This window comes from Haematobia irritans, chromosome 1, assembly GCF_050003625.1.
Source record: "Haematobia irritans isolate KBUSLIRL chromosome 1, ASM5000362v1, whole genome shotgun sequence".
Lineage (NCBI taxonomy): Eukaryota > Metazoa > Arthropoda > Insecta > Diptera > Muscidae > Haematobia > Haematobia irritans.
The window spans coordinates 250,693,871-250,720,191 of NC_134397.1; the positions used below are offsets into that span (position 1 = coordinate 250,693,871).

Sequence of the window (26,321 nt, forward strand, 5' to 3'; positions counted from 1 at the left end):
AGAAAATTTTATCTATAGAATATTTTGTCAAAATTTTATTTCTACAGAGAATATTGGTCAAAATTTTATTTTTATACAAAATTTTGGTCTACATTTTATATCTATAGAAATTTTCGTCAATATTTTATTTCTATAGAAAATTTTGTAAAAATTTTATTTCTATAGAAAATTTTGTCAAAATTTTATTTCTATACCACATTTTGGTCGAAATTGTATATCTATAAAAATTTTGTCAAATTTTAAAACTATACAAATTTTATTTCTATAGAAAATTTCTGTAGAAAATTTTATCAAAATTTTATATCTATAGAAGTTTTGTCAAATTTTAAATCTATAGAAGATTTTGTCACAATTTTATTTCTATAGAAAATTTTTTCAAAATTTTATTTCTGTAGAAAATTTTGCCAAATTTTATTTCTATAGAAAATTTTGTCAAATTTTAAATCTATAGAAAATTTTGTACAAATTTTATTTCTATAGAACGTTTTGATCAAAATTGTATATCTATAAAATTTTTTTCAAATTTTAAATCTATAGAAAGTTTTGTCAAATTTTATTTCTATAGAAAATTTCTGTAGAAAATTTAGTCAAAATTGTATATCTATACACGCTCACAAAAAATCGCTTCTGTAACATATACTCCCAAACATATTTTGCTTCAAGCATATATATTTTTGGGTATTGCCCAAACATTTATATGTTTGATCTCTTCCAATATATAATATGTTTGAAAGCATATTGGTCTAAACAATATATATTTGGGTAGTCTAAGTTCCAAACATTTTGCATTTTTGCATCCAAATTCAATAATGTTGTCTTCCAAAAAACAATGTGTTATTATGTGAACATATAATATGTTTGGAAGCATTTTGCACCCAAAATTATTATATGCTTAAAAAAAATTCTCAAAATTTTATTTATTTATTTATATATATATTTACAATCATAATGAATTATGAAAATAAACAGGTAATATAGGTGCTAACAACATAGGTTTTCGACCTGAATGCTCAAAATTTTGTTTCTGCCCAATTGTATATTCCCCGACATCTTTCTCACTTCCACGAGATTTTTTAGTTCTTAGCACCTTTTTCTGTAATACAAACATTGTAGAAGAAATTATTCAATTTTATGATTTTTTATTTTTATTTTAATTTTACCTTTTGCCGGACGGGGATTCGAACAGCGGACCACACAGTTTGTAAGGATCAAAGAAGTAGCTGATCAATTGCCCAAGGAAAAATAAAATGTTGATTTTGTAATAACAAGCAACAACCACCAACTTAATTCAATATCGCTCCCTGTTAAATAGCGCTCCGAGCTACTAAACACATATATGTTTATAGGCTATTTCTAAATTAATATATGTTTGCATCCAAGCATATTATATTTACAAACATTTTATGTCCCAAACATAATATGTTCTAACATATTAACATATATGTCCCAAACATGTTATGCTAGTTTATGAACATTATATGCTTGCACTCAAAAATATTGTGTTTAAAAATTTGTGTTCCAAACATATAATGTTTATAGCCAAACATATGAAAAACAGTCTTTTTCATCCGTGTAGAAGTTTTGCAAAAATTTTAAATCTATAGAAGACTTTGTCAAAATTTTATTTCTATAGAAAATTTTGTCAAAATTTTATTTCTACAGAAAATATTGGTCAAACTTTTATTTTTATAGAAAATTTTGGTCAAAATTTTATACCTATAGAAATTTTGGTCAATATTTTATTTCTATAGAAAATTTTGTAAAAATTTTATTTCTATAGAAAATTTTATCAAAATTTTATTTCTATAGAACATTTTGGTTAAAATTGTATATCTATAAAAATTTTGTCAAATTTTAAAACTATAGAAAATTTTGTTAAATTATATATTTATAGAAAATTTTGTACAAATTTTATTTCTATAGAAAATTTTGTCAAAATTTTATACCTATAGAAGTTTTGCCAAATTTTAAATCTTTAGAAGTTTTTATCAAAATTTTATTTCTATAGAAAATTTTTTCAAAATTTTATTTCTGTACAAAATTTTATCTATGGAAAATTTTGTCAAAATTTTATTTCTATAGAAAATTTTGTCAAAATTTTATTTCTATAGAAAATTTTGTCAAAACTTTATTTCTTTAGAAAATTTTGTCAAAATTTTATTTCTATAAAAAATTTTGTCAAAATTTTATTTCTATAGAAAATTTTGTCAAAATTTTATTCCTGTAGAAAATTTTATCAATGGAAAATTTTGTCAAAATTTTATTTCTATAGAAAATTTAGTCAAAATTTTATTTCTATAGCAAAATTTGTCAAAATTTTATTTCTATAGAAAGTTTTGGCAAAATTTTATTTCTATAGAAAATTTTGTCAAAATTTTATTTCTGTAGAAAATTTTGTCAAAATTTTATTTCTATAGAAAATTTTGTCAAAATTTTATTTCTATAGAAAATTTTGTCAAAATTTTATTTCTATAGAAAATTTTGTCAACATTTTATATCTGTAGAAAATGTTGTCACAATTTGGTTCTTATAAATATTTGGTCAACATTTTATTTCGATAGAAAATTTTTGTCAAAATTTTATTTCTATAGAAAATTTTGTCAAAATTTTTTATCCATAAATTTTTTTTTGACAAATTTTGTCACAATTTTATTTCTGTAGAAAGTTTTGTCAAAATGTTATTTCTATAGAAAATACTCGTAAAAATTTTATTTCTATGGAAACATTTGGTCAAATTTTTATTTCTTTAGAAAATTTTGTCAAAATTTTATTTCTGTAGAAAATTTTTTCAAAATTTTATTTCTATAGAAAATTTCTGTAGAAAATTTTATCTATAGAACATTTTGTCAAATTTTAAATCTATTGACAATTTTGTCAAGATTTTATTTCTGTAGAATATTTTATTTCTATATTTATTTCTATTTCTATAGAAAATATTGCAATAATTTTATATCTATACAAATTTTTGTCAAAATTTTATTTCTATAGAAATTTTTTTCAAAATTTTTTATCTATAATTTTTCTTGACAATACTATAGAAAATTTTGTCACATTTTATTTCTAGAAAATTTTTTCAAAATGTTATTTTTGTAGAAAATAATATAGAAATAAAAATGGTCACATTTTCTATAAAAACTTTCTATGGAAAATTTTATTTCTGTAGAATATTTTATTTCTATAGAAAATTTTGCCAAAATTTTATTTCTATAGAAAATTTTGGTTAAAATTTTATTTCTATAGAAAAGTTTGGTTAAAATTTTATTACAAATTTCTATAGAAATTTTGAAAAAATAGTCAAAATTTTATTTCTATAGAAAAGTTTGGTTAAAATTGTATTTTTATAGAAAATTATGCAAAAATTTTATATCTATAAAAATTTTTTGTCAAAATTGTATTTCTATAGAAAAATTTGTCATATTTTTTATCTATACATTTGTCAAAATTTTAGTTCTACAGAAAATTTTGTCAAAATTTTATATCTGTAGAAAAAATTTATCAAAATTTTATTTCTTATAAAAATTTGGTTAAAATTTTATTTCGATAGAAAAATTTGGTCAACATTTTATTTGTATAGAAAATTGTGACAAATTTTTTATCTATACAATTTGTTTGTCAACATTTTAAAATGTTATATATAATTTTTTTTTTTTCATAATTTTAATTTTGTCAAAATTTTATTTTTGTTGAAAATTTTGTCAAAATGCATTTTTATAGAAAATTTTAGTCCAAATTTTATTTCTATAGAAATATTTGATCAACATTTTATTTCCATGGAAAATATTGACAATATTTGTTATCTATAAATTTTTTTTGTCAAAATTTTAATTCTACAGATAATGTTGTCAAAATGTTATATGTAAATTTTTTTTTTCAAAATTTTAATTCTACATAAATTGTTGTCAACATTTTATATCTGTAGAAAATTTTCTCAAAATTTTATTTCTACAGAAAAGTTTGTCAATATTTTATTTCTGTAGAAAATGTTGGTCAAATTGTTAATTCTATTGGAAGTTTCGATCAATTTTGAAAAATCTTCAAAAACAACAAGAATTCTACCAATCTATCAAACAGTAAGAAATCTACCATTTTTAGATAGAATTCTTGCTTAAAATCCCTCTCATTATTATGTATATGATGTCATCATATAAATAAGTTATAAGAATTAATAAAAAAAGTTTAAAACAAAAATTAAATAATTTTCTTAAATAATGTGTTAGTTAGCTTGGCTTGTAAATCTGACTCCTAAATGTTCCTGTATCAGCTCTATAAATTTTTTTTTTAAAATACTAAAAATTTGTTTGTATGACATCAGTCGTCTGCATATTCTTAATAAGTATCATACTATCCCCATCCAATTTAGATAATTTAATTACCAGTTAGTGAACCTATTATTTTATGGAATTATTTCGATACAAGAAACGTGAAACGCATTTTCTACAACAAATGTAAGGAGGTTGAGTTTTAAGTGTACTTTTAAGGTATTATTATTATAGATTATGAAATTAATTTAATATTGACTTAATGGCCACAATTAAAATTAAAAATATGTATTTGTGTTTTTCTGTTCTGCTTAAGTGCATGTTGCTATTCCTACAGATGAGAGCAATGAAATCCAGCAAAATGGGGTTATTTTATAAATATAAAAAAAAAAACAAATATACACGTGGACCTCATTAAGCTTAATGGAGGGAAAAAATCATTGAAATTTTTAAAATTTTCTTGGTAATTAAGTATGAGAGGGATATATAAATTCTGATAGTTAAAATCATAAAAAAAATCGACTAAAAGCTGAAGTCGTTTTCTATTATGCTTTAATTTAAGAAATATTAACATTTTTGAACAAATAAAAAACTGAACCCTATATGGCACTAAAACCAATTTAATTCTATGGCATTATGTTTTGACAAAGTTTTCTTGACTTTAATAATTCTTTGTGTACGTTAGTTAAATGAACTAAAAAGGAGGAAAAAATTATACACAAATGAAACACAAAGGTTCGTGTCTCCCACAAACTAGTTCCGAATTTTTTAAAATTTGGAAATTTTACCAATAATACGACCATCTTGAACTTCGTATGGCACTAAAGACATTTTTACGGATTTTTTTTTTTCGGTGTACACAGTTATATCTAAAACTCAAACAAAAAAATGGTTCTTATAAATGCAGAATCTAATCTAGTCTTCATAGGTAAAATCTTTATATTTATCTTCGGGAAGCGAACTGGTTGAACAGATCTGCTTGGGAAAATATCTGTCATCAAACCCCCCCCCCCCCCCCTGACATCTTCAATGGAAACTTTTATATGTGATTCATGGTGGTGGGCATTTAAGATTCGGCTCGGCCGAACTTACTATTGTATATACTTGTTATAAAATAAAACATAAATTGAACCTATATCTTCAGTCTATTAACCCTTTCACTACCGATGTCCTCCAAGGAGGACATTCGAAAACGACACCAAACTCTATTTCCCCACTTAGCTTCGATTTATTTCTCGATGTTATTTTAAAGTAGAGGCTTTAATCTAAATAAACTGTAAATATTTTCCATATTGGTGAGCACTAAAATGCATTTTTATAAACTTCTTTAACAATACACACAAAAAATTTTTTCTCTGTTTCAATCACCAAATTAATTGATCCAATTAATTTTTTAATTGAAATGTCTTCAATCACGAAAATGATAGTATCAATCACAGTTTTAATTGGGCATAGAAAAAATTCTTGATTAAAAAATTAATTGATTTTTTCAGCAAAATTCAATTAATTTTTTAATTGATTCAATTAAAAATTTAATTGATGTTGATTGCAAAACGCAATTAATTTATTAATTTAAAAAGGTAACTATTTTTAATTACTTAGTTAGATTGGCTTAGAGTTTTTATTTGGATTAACAAATGATTTTTTGAAATACATTTTTAATTAAAAAAGTAAAAAAAAATCAGCACTTTTTTTAACTGAATTAGTCTTCCGAATTTGATTAAAAAGTTAATTGTATCAATTAATTTTTTAATTAAACATTTTAAAAATTTCAATCATTGACTTAATTAACTTAAGGTTTCTATCATATCTATCTATCATCATATAAAAAGTTAATTGTATCAATTAATTTATTAATTGAAAAAATTTTCAACTTCAATTAACTTTTTAATTGGAAATATTTTGGTGATATTTTTTTCTGTGTAAGCGAAAAATACGAAATTTTGAGTCCATTTTTCTACTGTATGTCTCTAGTAAATGGACATTCGTACAAAAACTATACTTGATATTTTTCGGGTTCTTTTTGGTATTTTTTCTCACACTTCTATAGATATAATAGGTCAAATAGAGCTATTTGGTCACAATTCAAGAATCAATTTTTCAGAACAAACTCATATAGCTCTTGGAGTAATTGAGGTAGGTCCTCAGAATTACAATTTTTATTCTAACAGGTTGGCTGATAAGTCTCCGGTCTGACACCTGCAATGTGGAACGCCGTTCGGACTCGGCTATAAAAAGGAGGTCCCTTGTCATTGAGCCTAACATGGAATCGGGCAGCACTCAGTGATAAGAGAGAAGTTCACCAATGTGGTATCACAATGGACTGAAGCCTGATACATCGGGCTGCCACCTAACCTAACCTAACCTAGATGGCGTCGCTAGTATTAAATGCATATTATTTTTATATAGTACCAATCTTCAAATGATTCGTGTCAAAATGTGACGTCTGTAAGTCAATTAGTTTGTGAGATAGAGCGTCTTTTGTGAAGCAACTTTTGTTATTGTGAAAAAAATGAAAAAAAAGGAATTTCGTGTTTTGATAAAATACTGTTTTCTTAAGGGGAAAAATACGGTGGAAGCAAAAACTTGGCTTGATAATGAGTTTCCGGACTCTGCCCCAGGGAAATCAATAATAATTGATTGGTATGCAAAATTCAAGCGTGGTGAAATGAGCACGGAGGACAGTGAACGCAGTGGACGCCCGAAAGAGGTGGTTACCGATGAAAACATCAAAAAAATCCACAAAATGATTTTGAATGGCCGTAAAATTAAGTTGATCGAGATAGCAGAGGCTTTAAAGATATCAAAAGAACGTGTTGGTCATATCATTTGTCAATATTTGGATATGCGGAAGCTCTGTGCAAAATGGGTGCCGCGCGAGCTCACATTTGACCAAAAACAACAACGTGTTGATGATTCTGAGCGGTGTTTGCAGCTGTTAACTCGTAATACACCCGAGCTTTTCCGTCGATATGTGACAATGGATGTGACAACATGGCTCCATCATTACACTCCTGAGTTCAAGCGACAGTCGGCTGAGTGGACAGCGACCGGTGAACCGTCTCCGAAGCGTGGAAAGACTCAAAAGTCCGCTGGCAAAGAATGGCCTCTGTTTTCTGGGATGCGCATGGAATAATTTTTATCGATTATCTTGAGAAGGGAAAAACCATCAACAGTGACTATTATATGGCGTTATTGGAGCGTTTGAAGGTCGAAATCGCGGCAATACGGCCCCATATGAAGGAGAAAAAAGTGTTGTTCCACCAAGACAACGCACCGTGCCACAAGTCATTGAGAACGATGGCAAAAATTCATGAATTGGGCTTCGAATTGCTTCCCCACCCACCGTATTCTCCACATCTGGCCCCCAGCGACTTTTTCTTGTTCTCAGACCTCAAAAGGATGCTCGCAGGGAAAAAATTTGGCTGCAATGAAGAGGTGATCGCCGAAACTGAGGCCTATTTTGAGGCAAAACCGAAGGAGTACTACTAGGGGGTGGCTATAGCCACCCTAGCAAAAATGACTACAATCACAATGTATACAATTCTTGTCAATGTCGTTGAATCATAATATAATTTTCTTTAAGTGTATATGCAAAGTTTGTATTAACCATTGATATCTTCCTTTCATCCGGCAATATCCATTCGTATATTGTAATAATATTGTATGTAATGATATATGCCTGTCATTATATAGAACTTTATCAGTTGAAATTCACTCATTTATGTATTCCGACATAACGGCAAGTTCTGAGAAACTTCCAAGATAATTGAAATGTTTACAAGACTATTATTGCGTTTGAATGCAATGGCTTTACATTGTATTTGGACATTTTTATATGGTAAAACCCCAATTTTAAAAAGATATGAAATATCTCACACATATGTGATAGATTTCGCATATCGACCAGAAAATTCATGTTAGTAGATATAGTATCCAAAAATACTTTTAACTCATAACATTTCCATAGAAGAGTTTAACTTATAACATTTCTATAGAATTTTGCATAGTCAAAAATTAATATTTTAATTTTTCTCGAGTCATAATACCATAATATTTCATTCAAATAATACATCTTAATATAAATATATGCTTATAAACAGAAGATCTTGTGAAAAAATCATGTATAATAAAAATTGAGAGAGGCTTCAAAGTTTCGCTTTGAGAAATTCGAAACTTGTTTTCAATTAAAATCCTTCGAAAACAATACGTAGGCTCGACATATCAAAATATTCTACAACTGTAAGACAACATTGGGAATTTTGAATATTTTTTTTGTATTCCTGTAAAAAACTTTTCCACACCAATGACGCATTATGCATTCTTAACTGCACACATAAATTTGTATTCAGACTGTGTTTTCCCCACATTTTACCTATTTCATTAAAAAAAACTTATCTCAGCTTTTGTGATAAGTTGTGGTTATAAAATTTATTCCACGCGCATCTTAAAGATAGTTCTGTATTGTGTTCAATGCAACATCGAACTTGTGTCGTAGATGCTTCAATACAGCAGTGTTGCCAGGTTGGGGGTTTCCCCCCTCCAAATTTAGGGTTTTTTCACTTTAAGGGGAAACATTTATTTTGAGGGGATTTCTGGGGGTAAAAAAATATCTTAAATCTTATATAGTGGAGCAATTCTCAACCAAATTTGGAATAATTCTGGCATGAATTATGAGAAAAACAAATGAGGAAAGTCAACCCATGTTCCTAAATATAAGCAAGTATGCAATAGTATTATTTTCGTTATATTTTTCAAACGATTCTGTTGAAGGGGCATTTTTAATATTTAACATAATTAAAAACAAATTATTCTTATAAATCTTAATCAGGGAGAAATTCTAAGACGCATGTCCGTATAAGCGATATCGTCCAGAAAATTTTCACAGATTTGTTTTTGATTTGCAGGCAGGTCAAGTTCGAAGATGGACTATATCGGTCCAAGTTTTGATATAGTCCCCATATAAACCGACCTCCCGATTTGGGGTCTTGGGCTTATAAAAACCATAGTATTTATCCAATTTGCCTGAAATTGGAAATATAGATGTATTTTAGGACCACCAAAACGTGTACCGAAAATGGTGCCCATCGGTCAATATTTTGGTATAGCCCCGATTTTGCTTCTTGGGCATCCAGAAAGTGTAACAGGTTGGCTGATAAGTCCCCGGTCTGACACATAGATGGCGTCGCTAGTATTAAATGCATTTTTTATATAGTACCAACCTGCAGATGATTCGTGTCAAAATTTGACGTCTGTAAGTCAATTAGTTTGTGAGATAGAGCGTCTTTTGTGAAGCAACTTTTGTTATTGTGAAAAAAATGGAAATAAAGGAATTTCGTGTTTTGATAAAATACTGTTTTCTGAAGGGAAAAAATACGGTGGAAGAAAAAAATTGGCTTGATTATGAGTTTCCGGACTCTGTCCCAGGGAAATCAACAATAATTGATTGGTATGCAAAATTCAAGCGTGGTGAAATGAACATGGAGGACGGTGAACGCAGTGGACGCCCGAAAGAGGTGATTACCGACGAAAACATCAAAAAATCACAAAATGACCGTAATATGAAGTTGATCGAGATAGCAGAGGCCTTAAAGATATCAAAGGAACGTGTTGGTCATATCATTCATCAATATTTGGATATGCAGAAGCTCTGTGCAAAATGGGTGCCGCGCGACTCACATTTGACCAAAAACAACAACGTGTTGGTGATTCTGAGCGGTGTTTGCAGCTGTTAACTCGTAATACAACCGAGTTTTTCCGTCGATATGTGACAATGGATGAAACATGGCTCCATCACTACACTCCTGAGTCCAATCGACAGTCGACTGAGTGGAAAGCGACCGGTGAACCGTCTCCGAATCGTGGAAAGACCCAAAAGTCCGCTGGCAAAGTAATGGCCTCTGTTTTTTGGGATGCGCATGGAATAATTTTTATCGATTATCTTGAGAAGGGAAAAAACCATCAACAGTGACTATTATATGACGTTATTGGAGCGTTTGAAGGTCGAAATCGCGGCAAAACGGTCCCATATGAAGAAGAAAAAAGTGTTGTTCCACCAAGACAACACACCGTGCCACAAGTCATTGCGAACGATGGCAAAAATTCATGAATTGGGCTTCGAATTGCTTCCCCACCCACCGTATTCTCCAGATCTGGCCCCCAGCGACTTTTTCTTGTTCTCAGACCTCAAAAGGATGCTCGCATGGAAAAAATTGGCTGCAATGAAGAGGTGATCGCCGAAACTGAGGCTTATTTTAAGGGAAAACCGAAGGAGTACTACCAAAATGGTATCAAAAAATTGGAAGGTCGTTATAATCGCTGTATCGCTCTTGAAGGGAACTATGTTGAATAATAAAAACGAATTTTGACCAAAAAAATGTGTTTTTCTTTGTTAGACCGGGGACTTATCAGCCAACCTGTTATTTTCTATCCGGTTTACCTGAAATCTAGAGGTATTTTAAGACCATAAAGAGATGTGTCGAAAATGGTCAGAATCGGTCCATGTTTTGGTATAGCCCCATATGGACCGATCTCCCGATTTAACTCCTTGGGCTTCTAGAAACCGTAGTTTTTATCCGATTTGCCCGAAAATGTAAATATACTGGTATTTTAGACCCTCAAAAATCGGTATTGCATTTATTTTTACCAGTCCATTATGTAAGGCATCGATATAGATCGATTTCACTTCTTGAGGGTATAGCAGGCGTACTGATCATAAAAATTGCTTGAAAGTAAAATTTCCAGATTTTACTCCTCGTAATCATTTAATAATGGCGGTACAAATTTGCAGATTTAATATTTCAAATCAAGGCTTGATGATGAAATACATTTACACGATATGTTTATGTTATGATTTCTCTAAAACTCAAACAAAATTGTTTCTTATAAATTCAGAATCTGATCTAGTCTTCATAGGTAGAATCTTAAAATTTATCTTCGGGAAGCTACTGGTTGAGCTCATCTGCTTGGGAGAATATCTGTCATCAAATCCCATGAAATTCTATATATATTATCAAGTAACCCGCTACGGCGAAGAGTTTTCAAAGTAAACTATTATATTTGATTCATGGTGGTGGGTATTTAAGATTCGGCCCGGCCGAACTTCCTACTATATCAACTTGTTATAATTAATTTGATTTAAAAGATTTATGCATTGAATTATTTTGTTTTGCCTGCTTTCCTTAGGGACGAAATTTTAGAGAAAAACAAATTTCTACTTGTTATAAAGTATTTTCTTAAAGAGTAAATAAACCCGAATTTGTGACAAGTGTTGTAATGATTTCGTCTAATGATTTTTGTTTACTTTGAAAGAAAATTGTTTAGCATCAAAAGAAAATTTAGTTTGTCAAAAATTTCGTTCCTCGGAAAAGAAACCTCTTCTTTCAGTATATATATTTGTGTTAAATTTAATTTTTAAAGTGTATCACTACAGAATTTTTTCACGAAATTTTGGACCCCGTTTTATACTATATACATACTCAAATTTTTTGGGGGTTTTTGAAAATAGTCTAGATCAATTTAGAGGTATTTCCCTTAAGATTCCCCCCAAATCGTAATCAAAAATCAACTGGCAACACTGCAATATAAAATTGAATTGTACGACTACCTAAGGTAGGGAGCAGGGTTGCCATTTTGATCCGATCGGACCAAAATTGGTCCCAAAAATTATTAATTTTTAAAATTGGTCCGATGATCAAATCGGTAATTTTTTAAAAATTGTTTATAGAAATAAAATTTTAACAAAATTTTCTTTAGAAATAAAATTTTAACAAAATTTTCTTTAGAAATAAAATTTTACCAAAATTTTGTACAGAAATAAACTTTAAAAAATTTTGCATAGAAATAAAATTTTGACAAACGTTTATATAGGATTATAATTTTAACAAACTTTTCTATAAAAATAAAACGTTGACAAAACTTTCTATAGAAATAAAATTTTGACATAATTTTCTATAGAAATAAAATTTTGACATAATTTTCTATAGAAATAAAATCTTGACAAAATTTTCTATAGAAATAAAATTTTGATTTGTATAGAAAAAATGTTTTGGCAAAAGTTTATTTAGGAATATAATGTTGACAAAATTTTCTATAGAAATAAAATTTTGACAAAATTTTCTATAGAAATAAAATTTTGACAAAGTTTTCTATATAAATAAAATTTTGATAAAATTTTCTATAGAAATAAAATTTTGACAAAATTTTCTATAGAAATAAAATTTTGACAAAATTTTCTATAGAAATAAAATTTTGACAAAATTTTCTATATTAATAAAATTTTGACAAAATTTTCTATATAAATAAAATGTTGACAAAATTTTCTATAGAAATGAAATTTTGACAAAATTTTCTATATAAATAAAATTTTGACAAAATTTTCTATAGAAATAAAATTTTAACAATATTTTAATACAACAAAAGTTTTGTTCCGTTGTAGATTTTAATACTGTTGTCATTTCACCTTAATGTGTATTTGATGGGAAATGGTGTAATGGTTTTGTATATGATGTGGTTGCATGGTTCGATCATACCATCGTACTAAAGAGAGAACTTTTCTCAAGCCATACAGGGAGCTCTAATCAAGAGCGGCTTCAAACAGATTTGTTTGGACAACAAAAACAATTTTAAGTTTGTGGTTTGTATTTTTTTCAATTCAACAATAATACAACACATACAATTTGTTTAAATAACTATGTAACTATGGCTTAAGAAACTATTTGCTCAGCAGAGGTCGTCGTGCGTTAAACTCGTCGTTTTTTTGCTGTGTGTACGCTCTGTGGGAAAATAGAAATAACTATAAACGAAATTGATTTTAAATCAAATATCGAAAACCCAAACATTTGTTGGTCGTCATAGTAACTCACTGTTGTGGGGTTTTAGTAGGCTACGTCATAATTGTCTGTCCACTGGGTGTCCGTGTGTCTATATATGTACCATTCGCAGCCGTGATTGACCAGACGGGCGCGGGCGCTTTACGAAAAGTGAATAATATGAATGCAACAACTGCCAGTAGCCATTAGGCCTGTATAGTGTATGCGTGTAGGTGTGTGTGCGCGCATGTGTGCTTATGGAATGCAATTTTGTTGTTGTTTTGTACAAAACAAAAATTAATTATTTTAGTCAAACGAAAAAAGATAGATCAATACAAATTTGTGGCTCGTCTATACTGCAATTAAATTTTGATTTATTTTTGCAAAATAACCAAAACGAAAAAAATAGAAAAAAATATATATATGAAATTAAATTGTATAAAAATCCAAATAATGGATACTATTTTCCACACGAAATATTAATGAAAACACATTCGAAAATAATGATGTTTTTCTAAAACAAATCTAGAACACAGAGAATTAAAAAATATTGTATCAATGAAAAAATACCTTTTTCGAAAACCTCTAAAATACGTTATATTTTAGTGAACCAATGCCATTAAGATTTGGAAATCTTTCAAATCTTGCAGATTTCAAATGTTTATGTGCGTGTGTGTGTGTTGCAAAAATTACATAAGTTTTTGTAAAAAATCACAATTTGGGTGTTGCTAAAAGAATTTTTATTTGTTTGCTTTTTGCAAAAATCAAAAACACATACCACAGCTCTGTAAACGAAAAGAGCAAAGTGTGAGAGGTGAAGAAAAATATTACCAATAAATATAATTGTGTTGTTTTTCTTTGTTAAATAAAAAAGAGGAGGCATGAGTAATTAATTTAGCTATCTGGGATTGCTAACAATTTTTAAATGTTATTAAAAGCCTCAACACTAAACTACAACCAATAATTCAAACACTATTGTGATTGATATTCCATCAACCAACAACAAACAATCAAACCATCACCATCTTACATGCGTCGGTGTCATTAAATGTTGTGTGATTGTAATAACAGCGATTGTATATACATACATTGTTTGTGATTATTACGCGTTCGTTCATGTCCAGTGGTCATCGTGTAATTGGCTGTAATCATCAGACGAAGCTTAGGGGCCACTTCAACCATAAATAGCAAGTAGTAACACTCATAATAGCTACATATGTATATGGTGGATATTGTGCAACCTCCTCTCGATCAATACATTAGCACCATCACTCTCTCCGCTCAAAGTTACAATAACATATATATGAGTACACAAAACACAGAAGTATTTGGGCTGCTGTAAAACAAACTAAACTATCAAATCGATCAGAGTCAGTCAACAACTAACTCCTGTCAGTTAGCAGCATCTTAAGTGGTTTTACAACCAGCTGTAGCTAAAATACAAAAACATAGTACGCTAGTATTTGTAGATCTGGCCGATTACATTGCACAATCCTTGTGGCTTTTTGGCAAATATATATATATATATATATGTTTTAAGCATTCGACTACGGCAATCAATCGATGCAACAACGTTAAATGCCCCCATAGGCGGTAGTAGTAAGGCCGTTTGTATTGTTGTCGTTGCCGCCTCGAATGGTGTCGATGGTGTATTATAAAGTGCCGCCGTTGTAATCCGTATTTACAATTAGACGCAGCTGATACTAACTATGCCTTTGATATTAGTATTAGCTCTCTCACTAGCTCTCACAAACATAAAGCAAACATAACAAATGAGAGTGGCATCAGCTAAGCCAAATTGGCCAATGGTTAAACAAACAAAAGAAATAATAGCATCGTCATTTGAAAAAAATTATAAAAAAAAAACAAAAACAAAGCCTTATTATGTTGCATGTCTAAGATAATCGAGGCGAAACTAATAAACATTAAAAGTGTGGTGTATTGGCGATAATAAAGCCAAACTAAAAAAGAACAAAAATAAACTCAAATTGTAAATGATTTGAAAAAAAAAAACACAACAAAAATCAACAGAGAGAATTTGTAATTTGACCCAGTTTCTCTCTATATCTAAGTACTCTCTCTTTCTCTGTCTTCCAAGAGGATTTAGAAAACTGCAATTTTTCTAATATAAAATAAACATTTTTTATTTCCTGTCTACCCCCCGTTATTCAAAAAAACCGCCAAAATTGCTGTCCTACTGTGTTCCAGAATTATGGGGTACATAATGCGGCGCTTTCTGCGTACGGCTATGATCGTGTTCAGTTGGTTCGTTGTACCCTATAGCCGTTTCACCAACATCAAGGTGAATCGGAAAAAGCTGCCGCCCATTAAATCGCATCTATTGGAAATTCCTGCCGTCGATCTCGCCAAAATGATCAGGACAAAAAAGGTAAGTTTACAAGATATTTTAAAGGTAAAAAAGGTGCATAACCTTCCGGTTTTTAATTTTCGGAGTCAGCTCTTTCAAGCTACATTTATATTGTCATAGCCCGTCCACATTAGGCTCCAAATCTATTACAGCTCTTTCAAGCTACGTTTAGATTGTTATAGCCCGTCCACATTAGGCTCAAAATCTATTAAAAGTAGATTTGAAATCTCTTTTTATAAGGCAAATGACGTTTGAAATCTGAGTAAAGTGGATTTTTGAAGTATAATGTGAATGAGGTATTATTTAGAACCAAATGAAATACATTTTCGAACTGAACTGAACAATCATTTTTATTTACATCTAACTTGGCATATGAGCGTATTGTCTTTGTTTATTAGAATTTATTAGTTTTAATGGAATTGTCAAAACATATGTATATGTGACATTCACTTTCGCCATTTATTTTTTTTGTCGTTTCACAGTCTCGTGTCTTTCGATTTAATTAATTGTCACAATTAATATTAGATGCCAGCTTTATTAAGGACAATTTGGCGATGATGTTTTCAAATACATTAGCATGTACTCAAAAATTAGGAATAATAAAATTATTCTTTATTTTTCGTACAATATTGGAAATTATTAAAATAATAATAAAAAAACAACGATAATGGGAATAAAATTTGTATGAGTGCAAATTACATCCCAAATGCTATATTGGATTTTGGTAAAGTGATGCTTTCCTGAATCACGATAGATCTTTATTGAGGTTATAGTGAATACTCTTAGAAGTAGATACTTACGCAACCAAGGTTAAAGTGGCAGCCCAATTTTCAGGCTCACTTAAATTACACACAAAAAAAATCTGATTCAATCACGAAATTAATTGATCCAATTAATTTGTTAATTGAAATGTTTTCAATCACAGAAATGGTAGTATTAATTAAAAAATTAATTAACAGTCAATTAAAAAATTAATTAATCCAATTAAAAAATTAATTGATACTATTTTTGTTTCAATTAAAAAATTTGTTGTATAAATTAAATTTTTAATTGAATATTTTTTAAAACTCAATTAAGATTTTAATTGGAAAAATGTTCGTGAATTTTTTTTTTAGTATTCAGTCCATTGTGATAAACCTATATTTCATTCATATTAGGAAAGTATAAAGACATCTCGTATAAGAAAAAACAGGCATAGAAAAACGTTTTTCAAACCACTAGACCTTTTGTTTTTTGTATACTCAAATAAAATTTTACTTGCATCCAATGATTTTGACTTTCTATGTGATTTTAAATCTAGGATCAATAAAATCAAAATTAGAATAGAGATTTCATTTATCAAATATTCATTCTCTTTTAAAGCTAGTACGTACAAACAAATGCCAGTTTAAAAATCTAAATAATAATGGATACTTCAAAATAAAAAATGCTTTCTTAATTAAAAAAACAAAAAAAAACTTTAAACGAAAGTTGCTAAATCGTCAAAATAAGTCTTAGCCTATATTTGAACCGTTTTTATCTTAAATCTAAAGATTCAATATTTCTGTTAATATAACGACGATTTCCTTTAAATCAAAAAATTGTTTCTTTATGTTACTTTAAGACTTAGTTCACAGACATACGACTTTAACAGAGGGACGCAAATTTCCAGAATTGGTGTCCTAAATTTAATAAAAGAATTTTTAAGCAAAGATTATAAACTTTATTTTAATTAAAATTTCGTTATTTTAAAGAAATTTTTCCTTAAAATGCGCATTCTAAAATTTATGTTGCGTAATCTTTAATATCACGTAAATATTTTGTTCAGTGTATGGCAGAATGACTATAAGATCTGCATTATTTAAACCGTTTTATACAATTAGAAGCTTAAATCATTCGTTCAAAGAAACACAAAAAAAATATTCGGAATCTTTCAGAATTACTTAAAATTTATAAATTTTACCAATAACGCGGTCATCTTGAACTTCGTATGGTACTAAAGACACTTGCAATTTTGAACTCCAAGTTTTTACTTCACCCTACGAAATTTTCTTTTACAAATTAAAAAAAAAAAAAATAATTATGTGTAATAAATTTTCTTCAATTTGTCGAAAAATATTTGCTTATTTTTATGAAATTGGCGTGATATCACAGTCACCCAGCAAAAATAAGTGTCGCCAAAAAAGTAGTGAAAATGTTCTTTTTGGATCCGGAAGTGGTACAAAATCGGCGCAGGGCTTGTCATAGGACGAATGTCCACCATTTCAAATGTCGATGCACTGAATTTGCAGCACTTCTTAAGGTGTGATCCGAATTCAGTGTTTTGGATGTAAATTAAAAAATTTCGCAATAATTTGCCAAATAAATAATTTTTATAAACTTTTATGATTTTTAAAGCATTGTATCTCTTTTCTGAAACATTTGACATCAAATATTTTCAAAAATTGGCAATTTTTTAGAAATGGATTTTGCACTTTTTTCGAAAAAAATTTAATAATTTATACCATTTTATTAATCCTTATTCTGTTTGTAACCTATTTGAAACAGAAAAAGTTAAAATTTCATTTCAAAAATATGATAAAAGCGAGTTACAAAAAAATTGAATTAAGAGAGCTTCCTGAGTAGTTAATAAAGGGTGATTTGTTAAGAGCTTGATAACTTTTTTTTAAAAAAAAAACGCATAAAATTTGCTAAATCTCATCGGTTCTTTATTTGAAACGTTAGATTGGTCCATGACATTTACTTTTTAAAGATAATTTCATTTAAATGTTGACCGCGGCTGCGTCTTAGGTGGTCCATTCGGAAAGTCCAATTTTGGGCAACTTTTTCGAGCATTTCGGCCGGAATAGCCCGAATTTCTTCGGAAATGTTGTCTTCCAAAGCTGGAATAGTTGCTGGCTTATTTCTGTAGACTTTAGACTTGACGTAGCCCCACAAAAAATAGTCTAAAGGCGTCAAATCGCATGATCTTGGTGGCCAACTTACCGGTCCATTTCTTGAGATGAATTGTTCTCCGAAGTTTTCCCTCAAAATGGCCATAGAATCGCGAGCTGTGTGGCATGTAGCGCCATCTTGTTGAAACCACATGTCAACCAAGTTCAGTTCTTCCATTTTTGGCAACAAAAAGTTTGTTAGCATCGAACGATAGCGATCGCCATTCACCGTAACGTTGCGTCCAACAGCATCTTTGAAAAAATACGGTCCAATGATTCCACCAGCGTACAAACCACACCAAACAGTGCATTTTTCGGGATGCATGGGCAGTTCTTGAACGGCTTCTGGTTGCTCTTCACTCCAAATGCGGCAATTTTGCTTATTTACGTAGCCATTCAACCAGAAATGAGCCTCATCGCTGAACAAAATTTGTCGATAAAAAAGCGGATTTTCTGCCAACTTTTCTAGGGCCCATTCACTGAAAATTCGACGTTGTGGCAGATCGTAAGTCTATTCATGATGAAATGTCAAAGCATACTGAGCATCTTTCTCTTTGACACCATGTCTGAAATCCCACGTGATCTGTCAAATACTAATGCATGAAAATCCTAACCTCAAAAGAATCACCCTTTATAAAGAACATCTTTGGAAGTGATTTTAAAGTTGTGCCTTTAAAGGGTGATACGGTCAAAATTTGGTCAATATAAACTTGACGTATTTCTTTCAATTTTGCATTTAAAAAACCTGAACACCCCTCATTTTGAAGGTGTGTGTGTGTAGAATGTTGCTCCTATTTTGATTTTGGAATTCACTCTTCAGTTGTCAAAATGCCGTCCAAGCAAAAAGAGCAGCACTCGCACGCAAAGCTGGCAAAATCGACGGCCAAAGCGCGATCCCGGAGGCTGTACACGACGATGCTGATGAAGTTTGACTGCGTGGTAATGGACGACGAAACCTACGTCAAAGCCGACTACAAGCAGCTTCCGGGACAGGAGTTTTATACGGCAAAAGGAAGGGGAAAGGTAGCAGATATTTTCAAGCACATAAAACTGTCAAAGTTCGCAAAGAAATAGCAGCATTTTCATAGCTTCCGGGACTGTCAACCGAGAAATTTACGTGAAAAAGTGTTTGAATAAACGTCTGCTGCCTTTCCTGAAGAAACACGGTTGTTCCGTACTGTTTTGGTCGGATTTGGCATCTTGCCATTACGGTAAAAAGGCCATGGAGTGGTACGCCGCCAACAACGTGCAGGTGGTTCCCAAGGACAAGAACCCTCCCAACACGCCAGAGCTCCGCTTGGGCTTTTAGAAACCGTAGTTTTTACCCAATTTGCCTGAAATTAAAAATCTGGAAGTATTTTAGGACCATAAAGAGATGTGCCAAAAATGGTGAGTATCGGTTCATGTTTTGGTATAGCCCCCATATAAAGGGTGATTCTTTTGAGGTTAGGATTTTCATGCATTAGTATTTGACAGATCACGTGGGATTTCAGACATGGTGTCAAAGAGAAAGATGCTCAGTATGCTTTGACATTTCATCATGAATAGACTTACGATCTGCCACAACGTCGAATTTTCAGTGAATGGGCCCTAGAAAAGTTGGCAGAAAATCCGCTTTTTTATCGACAAATTTTGTTCAGCGATGAGGCTCATTTCTGGTTGAATGGCTACGTAAATAAGCAAAATTGCCGCATTTGGAGTGAAGAGCAACCAGAAGCCGTTCAAGAACTGCCCATGCATCCCGAAAAATGCACTGTTTGGTGTGGTTTGTACGCTGGTGGAATCATTGGACCGTATTTTTTCAAAGATGCTGTTGGACGCAACGTTACGGTGAATGGCGATCGCTATCGTTCGATGCTAACAAACTTTTTGTTGCCAAAAATGGAAGAACTGAACTTGGTTGACATGTGGTTTCAACAAGATGGCGCTACATGCCACACAGCTCGCGATTCTATGGCCATTTTGAGGGAAAACTTCGGAGAACAATTCATCTCAAGAAATGGACCGGTAAGTTGGCCACCAAGATCATGCGATTTGACGCCTTTAGACTATTTTTTGTGGGGCTACGTCAAGTCTAAAGTCTACAGAAATAAGCCAGCAACTATTCCAGCTTTGGAAGACAACATTTCCGAAGAAATTCGGGCTATTCCGGCCAAAATGCTCGAAAAAGTTGCCCAAAATTGGACTTTCCGAATGGACCACCTAAGACGCAGCCGCGGTCAACATTTAAATGAAATTATCTTCAAAAAGTAAATGTCATGGACCAATCTAACGTTTCAAATAAAGAACCGATGAGATTTTGCAAATTTTATGCGTTTTTTTAAAAAAAAAAGTTATCAAGCTCTTAACAAATCACCCTTTAGAACGATCTCCCGATTTTGCTTCTTGGGCGTCTAGAAATTGTATTTTCTATCCGATTTGCCTGAGATTTGAAATCTAGAGGTATTTTAGAACCATATAGAGGTGTGTCAAAAATGATGAGTATCGCTCCATGTTTTGGTATAGCCTCCATATAGACCGATCTCCTGATTTTATTTTTTGGGCTTCTAGAAACCGTAGTTTTTTATCCAATTTGTCTGAAATTAAAAATCTAGAAGTATTTTAGAACCATATAGAGGTGTGTCAAAAATGGTGAGTATCGGTCCATGTTTTGGTATAGCCCCCATATATACCGATCTCCCGATTTTATTTTTTTGGGCTTCTAGAAACCGTAGTATTTATCCAATTAACCTGAGATTTGAAATCTTGAGGTATTTTAGAACCATATAGAGGTGTGTCAAAAATGGTGAGTATCGGTCCATGTTTTGGTATAGCCCCCATATAGACCGATCTCCCGATTTTATTTTTTTGGGCTTCTAGAAACCGTAGTTTTTATCCAATTTGGATAATCACCACAAACATGTTTCAAGAGCAAAATGTTATTTTTGTATGGTGACCATGTAACATGTTTGTCACTAAAATGTTATTTTCTCGTCAAATATAACCCATAAGCCCGATCTCCCGATTTAACTCCTTGGGTTTCTAGAAACCGTAGTTTTTATTCGATTTGCTTGAAATTGTAAATATTTAGTTTTTATCGCTCCAGTTGCCTCTATATAGACCGATTTCACTTCTTAAGGGTATAGAAGGCGCACTGATCATACGTAAAATCTTTAAATTTATATTCGGGAAGTGTACTGGTTTAACTGCTCTGCTAGGGAGAATATCTGTCATTTTTTTTTTTTTTTGACTTTCTTATATCCGTTATCAACTGTAATATTTTATTTGGCCCGTACGAATGTTACGCTGAAAAAGAGTCCGTAGTTAAACTAACCCCGAATTTAACTTATTTTAATTGCAAACATTTTATGAACTAAGCGTGGGTATAAAATTCAATGACCTTACGCATAAGTTCAATATAATCTAAAGCAGAAGAAAATTTTCGTACGATTCCTAAAAATAGTAGGAAAAAGTACTGTGTGCGCACACTTTTATTTTTTATCTTCGATCACGAAATTAATTGATCCAATTAATATTTAATTGAAATGTCTTCAATAACAGAAATGACAGCATCAATTAAAAAATTAATTGATAGTCAATTAAAAAATTAATTGATCCAATTATTTTTTTGTGATTGATTTTTGTTTCAATTAAAAAATTTGTTGAATCGATTCAATGTTTAATTGAATACTTTTAAAAATTCAATTAATACTTTAGTTGGAAAAAATTTCGTGAAATTTTTTTTGTGTGCTTAAAATGGTCATGATTTGGCATTTTAGTTCAGTTTAACATCTATAAGAGGGTGTAATTTAGTGAATTGTAGTTAAAAAGAATGCCGGAACATTCGATTTTCCTAGTTTTAACAACGTTTTGAGGAAATTTCAAAATTGAACGAAATTGTACTCCACAATTTAGTTCAATTTTCCCACGAGGTAGTTTATTCTTCCTATAAAACAGTTTACTTTTTTTAATAATAATAACACTTTTCAGCAGACGAGAAACATATAGTTGAACTATTCCGTGAAGAACTTATACAATGTCATGTAGCATAGATGTTTTGATTTCACGTTCATATTTTCAAATTTGAATTAATAATATTAAAATACGCATATATGAAGTATTTTAATATTATTAATTCAAATTTGAAATTTCATATGTTAATTACATATATTTACATGCATATGAAATTTTCGAGGCAATTTTAGTCAAAACATATCCCAATAAGATGATAACATTTGATTTTCTAATAGATGATATATCTCTAGAAGGATCACGCAAACACATGGTCAGCGCTCTAGCAAGTGGAATATAAATATGATATTAAATTCTGAAACATTGACGTCACATATTTAATGGACGATTCGATAGGTTTTGCAATGCCGTTTTCTCTAGCTTCTAAAGAAATTTAGAAATCACCTACAAATTAATGAAGACAGATTGGCTGACAGATATACTCCACGAGTCATTGATTGTTTTTCTACCATGTTATTGATGATTAATTATCGGCATTGTTGTCTATCATTCACTATCATGATGGTATTACAACCAACATCGCCTACTGTTAGCAATCAGACTTAATTGCATTCCGCGCCAATTTAATTTACATATGAATTTTCCGTTTCAATTGATTTTTATTGAAATTATTTCAAAATATTTCACATTACTTCATTTGACCTGTAGAACGGCGTTGTGAGAAATAGTGTGAGTATATTATGGTGACACCATTGAACCCGGAAAGTGTAATATTTTATGAGGATTTATAGGAATGACATTAATTTTGCAAAAAATACACCATTCGAAAAGGTGAAAATAATTTGCAAAAGAGCTTCTGAACTTCTATTCAATTTAATGAGTATGTGAAAAATGCTTGACAGCTTTAGTTAGTAGATAGCATTTTGTTTATACGTGAAATGAAATAGGTTTTAATGTGATTTTTATGGCACTTGATAAGTAAGCCATGAAAGAATAAAACAAAGTGATAAATATAAGATTTGTTTGCTATAAAACTAAAACACAAAAAATCAGATGAAAATATTGAGAAAAATATCACAATAGTAAAATTTTACAAATTTTAATGAAAAACAAGTATATACGGCCGTAAGTTCGGCCAGGCCGAATCTTATGTAACCTCCACCATTGATTGTATAGAAACTTGTACTAAAGACTGTCATCCACAATCGAATTACTTGGGTTGCGGTAACACTTGCCGATGGCAAGGTATTTTAAAACTTCTTAACATACGGGGTATATATTAAACAAAAAACAGCCGATTAAATACGTATATAATTCAGTTTGACAACAGTTTCTATAGAAATAAAATTTTGACAAAATTTTCTATAGAAATAAAATTTTGGTAGATTATTTTTGGCGATATGGACCAATTTTTGTGTGATTGGCGATCGGCTATATATAACTATACACCGATATGAACCAATTGTTGCATGGCTGTTAGCGGCCATATACTAACACCACGTACCAAATTTCAAGCGAATCGGATGAATTTTGCTCATCCATGAGGCTCCGGAGGTCAAATCTGGGGATAGGTTTAAATGGGGGTTATATATAATTAAGACCGGTATGGTTGTTAGATACCATATACTAACACCACGTACCAAATTTCAACCGAATCGGATGAATTTTGATCATCCATGAGGCTCCGGAGGTTAAATCTGGGGATCGGTTTATATGGGGGCTATATATAATAATGGACCGATGTGGACCAATTTTTGCATAGTTCTTAGAGACCATGTACCAACTTTCAGCCGGATCGGATGAAATTTGCTTCTCTAAGAGGCTCCGTAAGCCAAATTGGGGGATCGGTTTATGTGGGGGCTATATATAATTATGGACCGATGTGGTCCAATTTTTGGCGTAGTTGTTAGAGACCATATACTTACACCATGTACCAAATTCCTATGGACCAATTCCTGCATGGTTGTTAGAGTCCATAGACTAACACCATGTACCAAATTTCAGCCGGATCGGATGAAATTTTCTTCTCTTAGAGGCTTCGCAAGCCAAATCTGGGGATCGGTTTATATGGGGGCTATATATAATTATGAACCGATGTGGACCAATTTTTGCATGGTTGTTAGAGACCATATACTAACACCATATACCAAATTTCAGCCGTATAGGATGAATTTTGCTCCTCCAAGAGGCTCCGCAAGCCAAATCTTTGGATCCGTTTATATGGGGGCTATACGTAAAAGTGGTCCGATATGACCCATTTGCAATACCATCCGACGTACATCAATAACAACTACTTGTGCCAAGTTTCAAGTCGATAGCTTGTTTCGTGATTTCAATAGACGGACGGATATGCTTAGATCGACTCAGAATAAAGATTACGCAAACTTAATTGTAGAATGCGCATTTTACAAAATATTAAGGACAAATTCCTTTAAAATAAATAAATTAAATATAATAAATATAATAAATAAATTAAATAAATTAAAATAAAGATTATAATCTTTGCTGTAAAAATATTTTTCATTAAATTTAGGACACAAAAGTTGTAAATTTGCGTCCCTCCGATAGAGTCGCATGTCTTTGAACTAGGGAAAATGTTCCTAAAAGTATTGAAACACATTTCTGATGTAAAGAAATCATCCTTAAATTAACCGAACTATTGAATCTTTAGATTTAAGATAAAAATGCTTCAAATATAGGCTAAGACTTATTTTGAGGATTTAGCATCTTTGATTTAGTTTTTTTTTCGGAATTAAGAAAAAATTTTTTACTTATAATTTTGATATTTAAACTGGCATTTGTTTGTACGTGAATAGCTTTATTGATATAGCGCGAAAAGAGAATGAAAATTCGATAAAAGAGATCTGTATCCAAATTTTAATTTTATTGATCTCAAATTTAAAGACAGAGAGGTCGCTAAAAAAGCTCTTTACCATCGCTTTTTTTAACATACTTAGTCTTCCGAGTTGGTTAAAAAGTTAATGGTATCAATTAATTTTTTAATTAAAATTTTTCAATAAATGACTTAATTAACTCTTGATTAATAAGTTAATATAATATATAATAAATAATTGTATCAATTAATTTAGTAATTGAAAAAATGTTCAACTTCAATCAACTTTTTAATTGGAAATATTTTGGTGATATATTTTTCTGTGTAGGTGGCTACAAAATGTCTTTAGTTTAAAGAAGCCGCGTCTTTGGCTCGGATTTCATACCAAAATCCCTAATGGAAGGTCAAAATCATAGGATCCAAGTAAACTTTTTTGAGTGTAGAGCCATAACTATGTTGTTGAACAATTTTTTGAGGATTGTTTTATTAAGGAGTCAAAATAAAAATTAATTCGGTTTTACCATAGACCAAGAAATGCATTCACAATTAACATATTTTGCTTATTTTCTATGCACAGTCACCGCAAAGGTGACAAAGGATAGAACCCCAAAAAAAAATCAATCATTTTCCGACGAAAAAGTGCCATCTACGGTGAATAGATAGACTACTGGGCTGTGAATGGACTAGAGGCGTCTATACCTTTCTTGGTCTATGGGATTACATTATTTATATTTTGAAATGTTTTTTCTACTAATTCACAATAACCATCCATTGTGACTTGAGTTTTTGTATCGTCCTCAGTTTTGGTATTCTGAAATTTTCACGGTTACTCTATTAAAATAATTAGTTCAACTGGAGCATCGGTACCAGTCCTGTGCTACTAGGCCCGATGTTACTTTCTGATAAAAGTGAAAATTTTTGTACATATTTTGGATAAATTTGTTTCTCTTTTGTGAACAATTTTTTAGAAATTTTTTTTGTTCTATGCAAGGTAAATTTATGACAGAAAAGTATCGAAATAAATTATCCTCATAATTGATGGTAAGAATTACTTCAATTATTCTTGTAGACCGTATCATATCATAGGCCAATTAAAATAGAGACATACCTTGATAATTCACCATGGTGTTGTTTATTTGCAGTGCGCAGTCATTCCACTCAATTGCGCAGTCAAGTGACTCAATTTCT

The 26,321-nt window shown here is 30.6% G+C and overlaps 1 protein-coding gene across 2 annotated transcripts in view; it reads left to right on the forward strand.

Moving 5' to 3' along the window:
• Positions 1-26,321, forward strand: part of LOC142220038 (fatty-acid amide hydrolase 2-A) — a 67,669-nt gene that overhangs the window by 13,811 nt on the left and 27,537 nt on the right. Inside the window, exons 1-2 of one of the 2 annotated variants that reach the window (XM_075288905.1) lie at positions 12,991-13,302; positions 15,278-15,458. In XM_075288905.1, the coding sequence (XP_075145020.1) occupies positions 15,282-15,458 (177 nt within the window). In that variant the 5' untranslated portion in view covers positions 12,991-13,302; positions 15,278-15,281. Of the gene's footprint in view, positions 1-12,990; positions 13,303-15,277; positions 15,459-26,321 lie in introns of those variants that run through there. The other variant, XM_075288895.1, reaches the window with a different exon arrangement.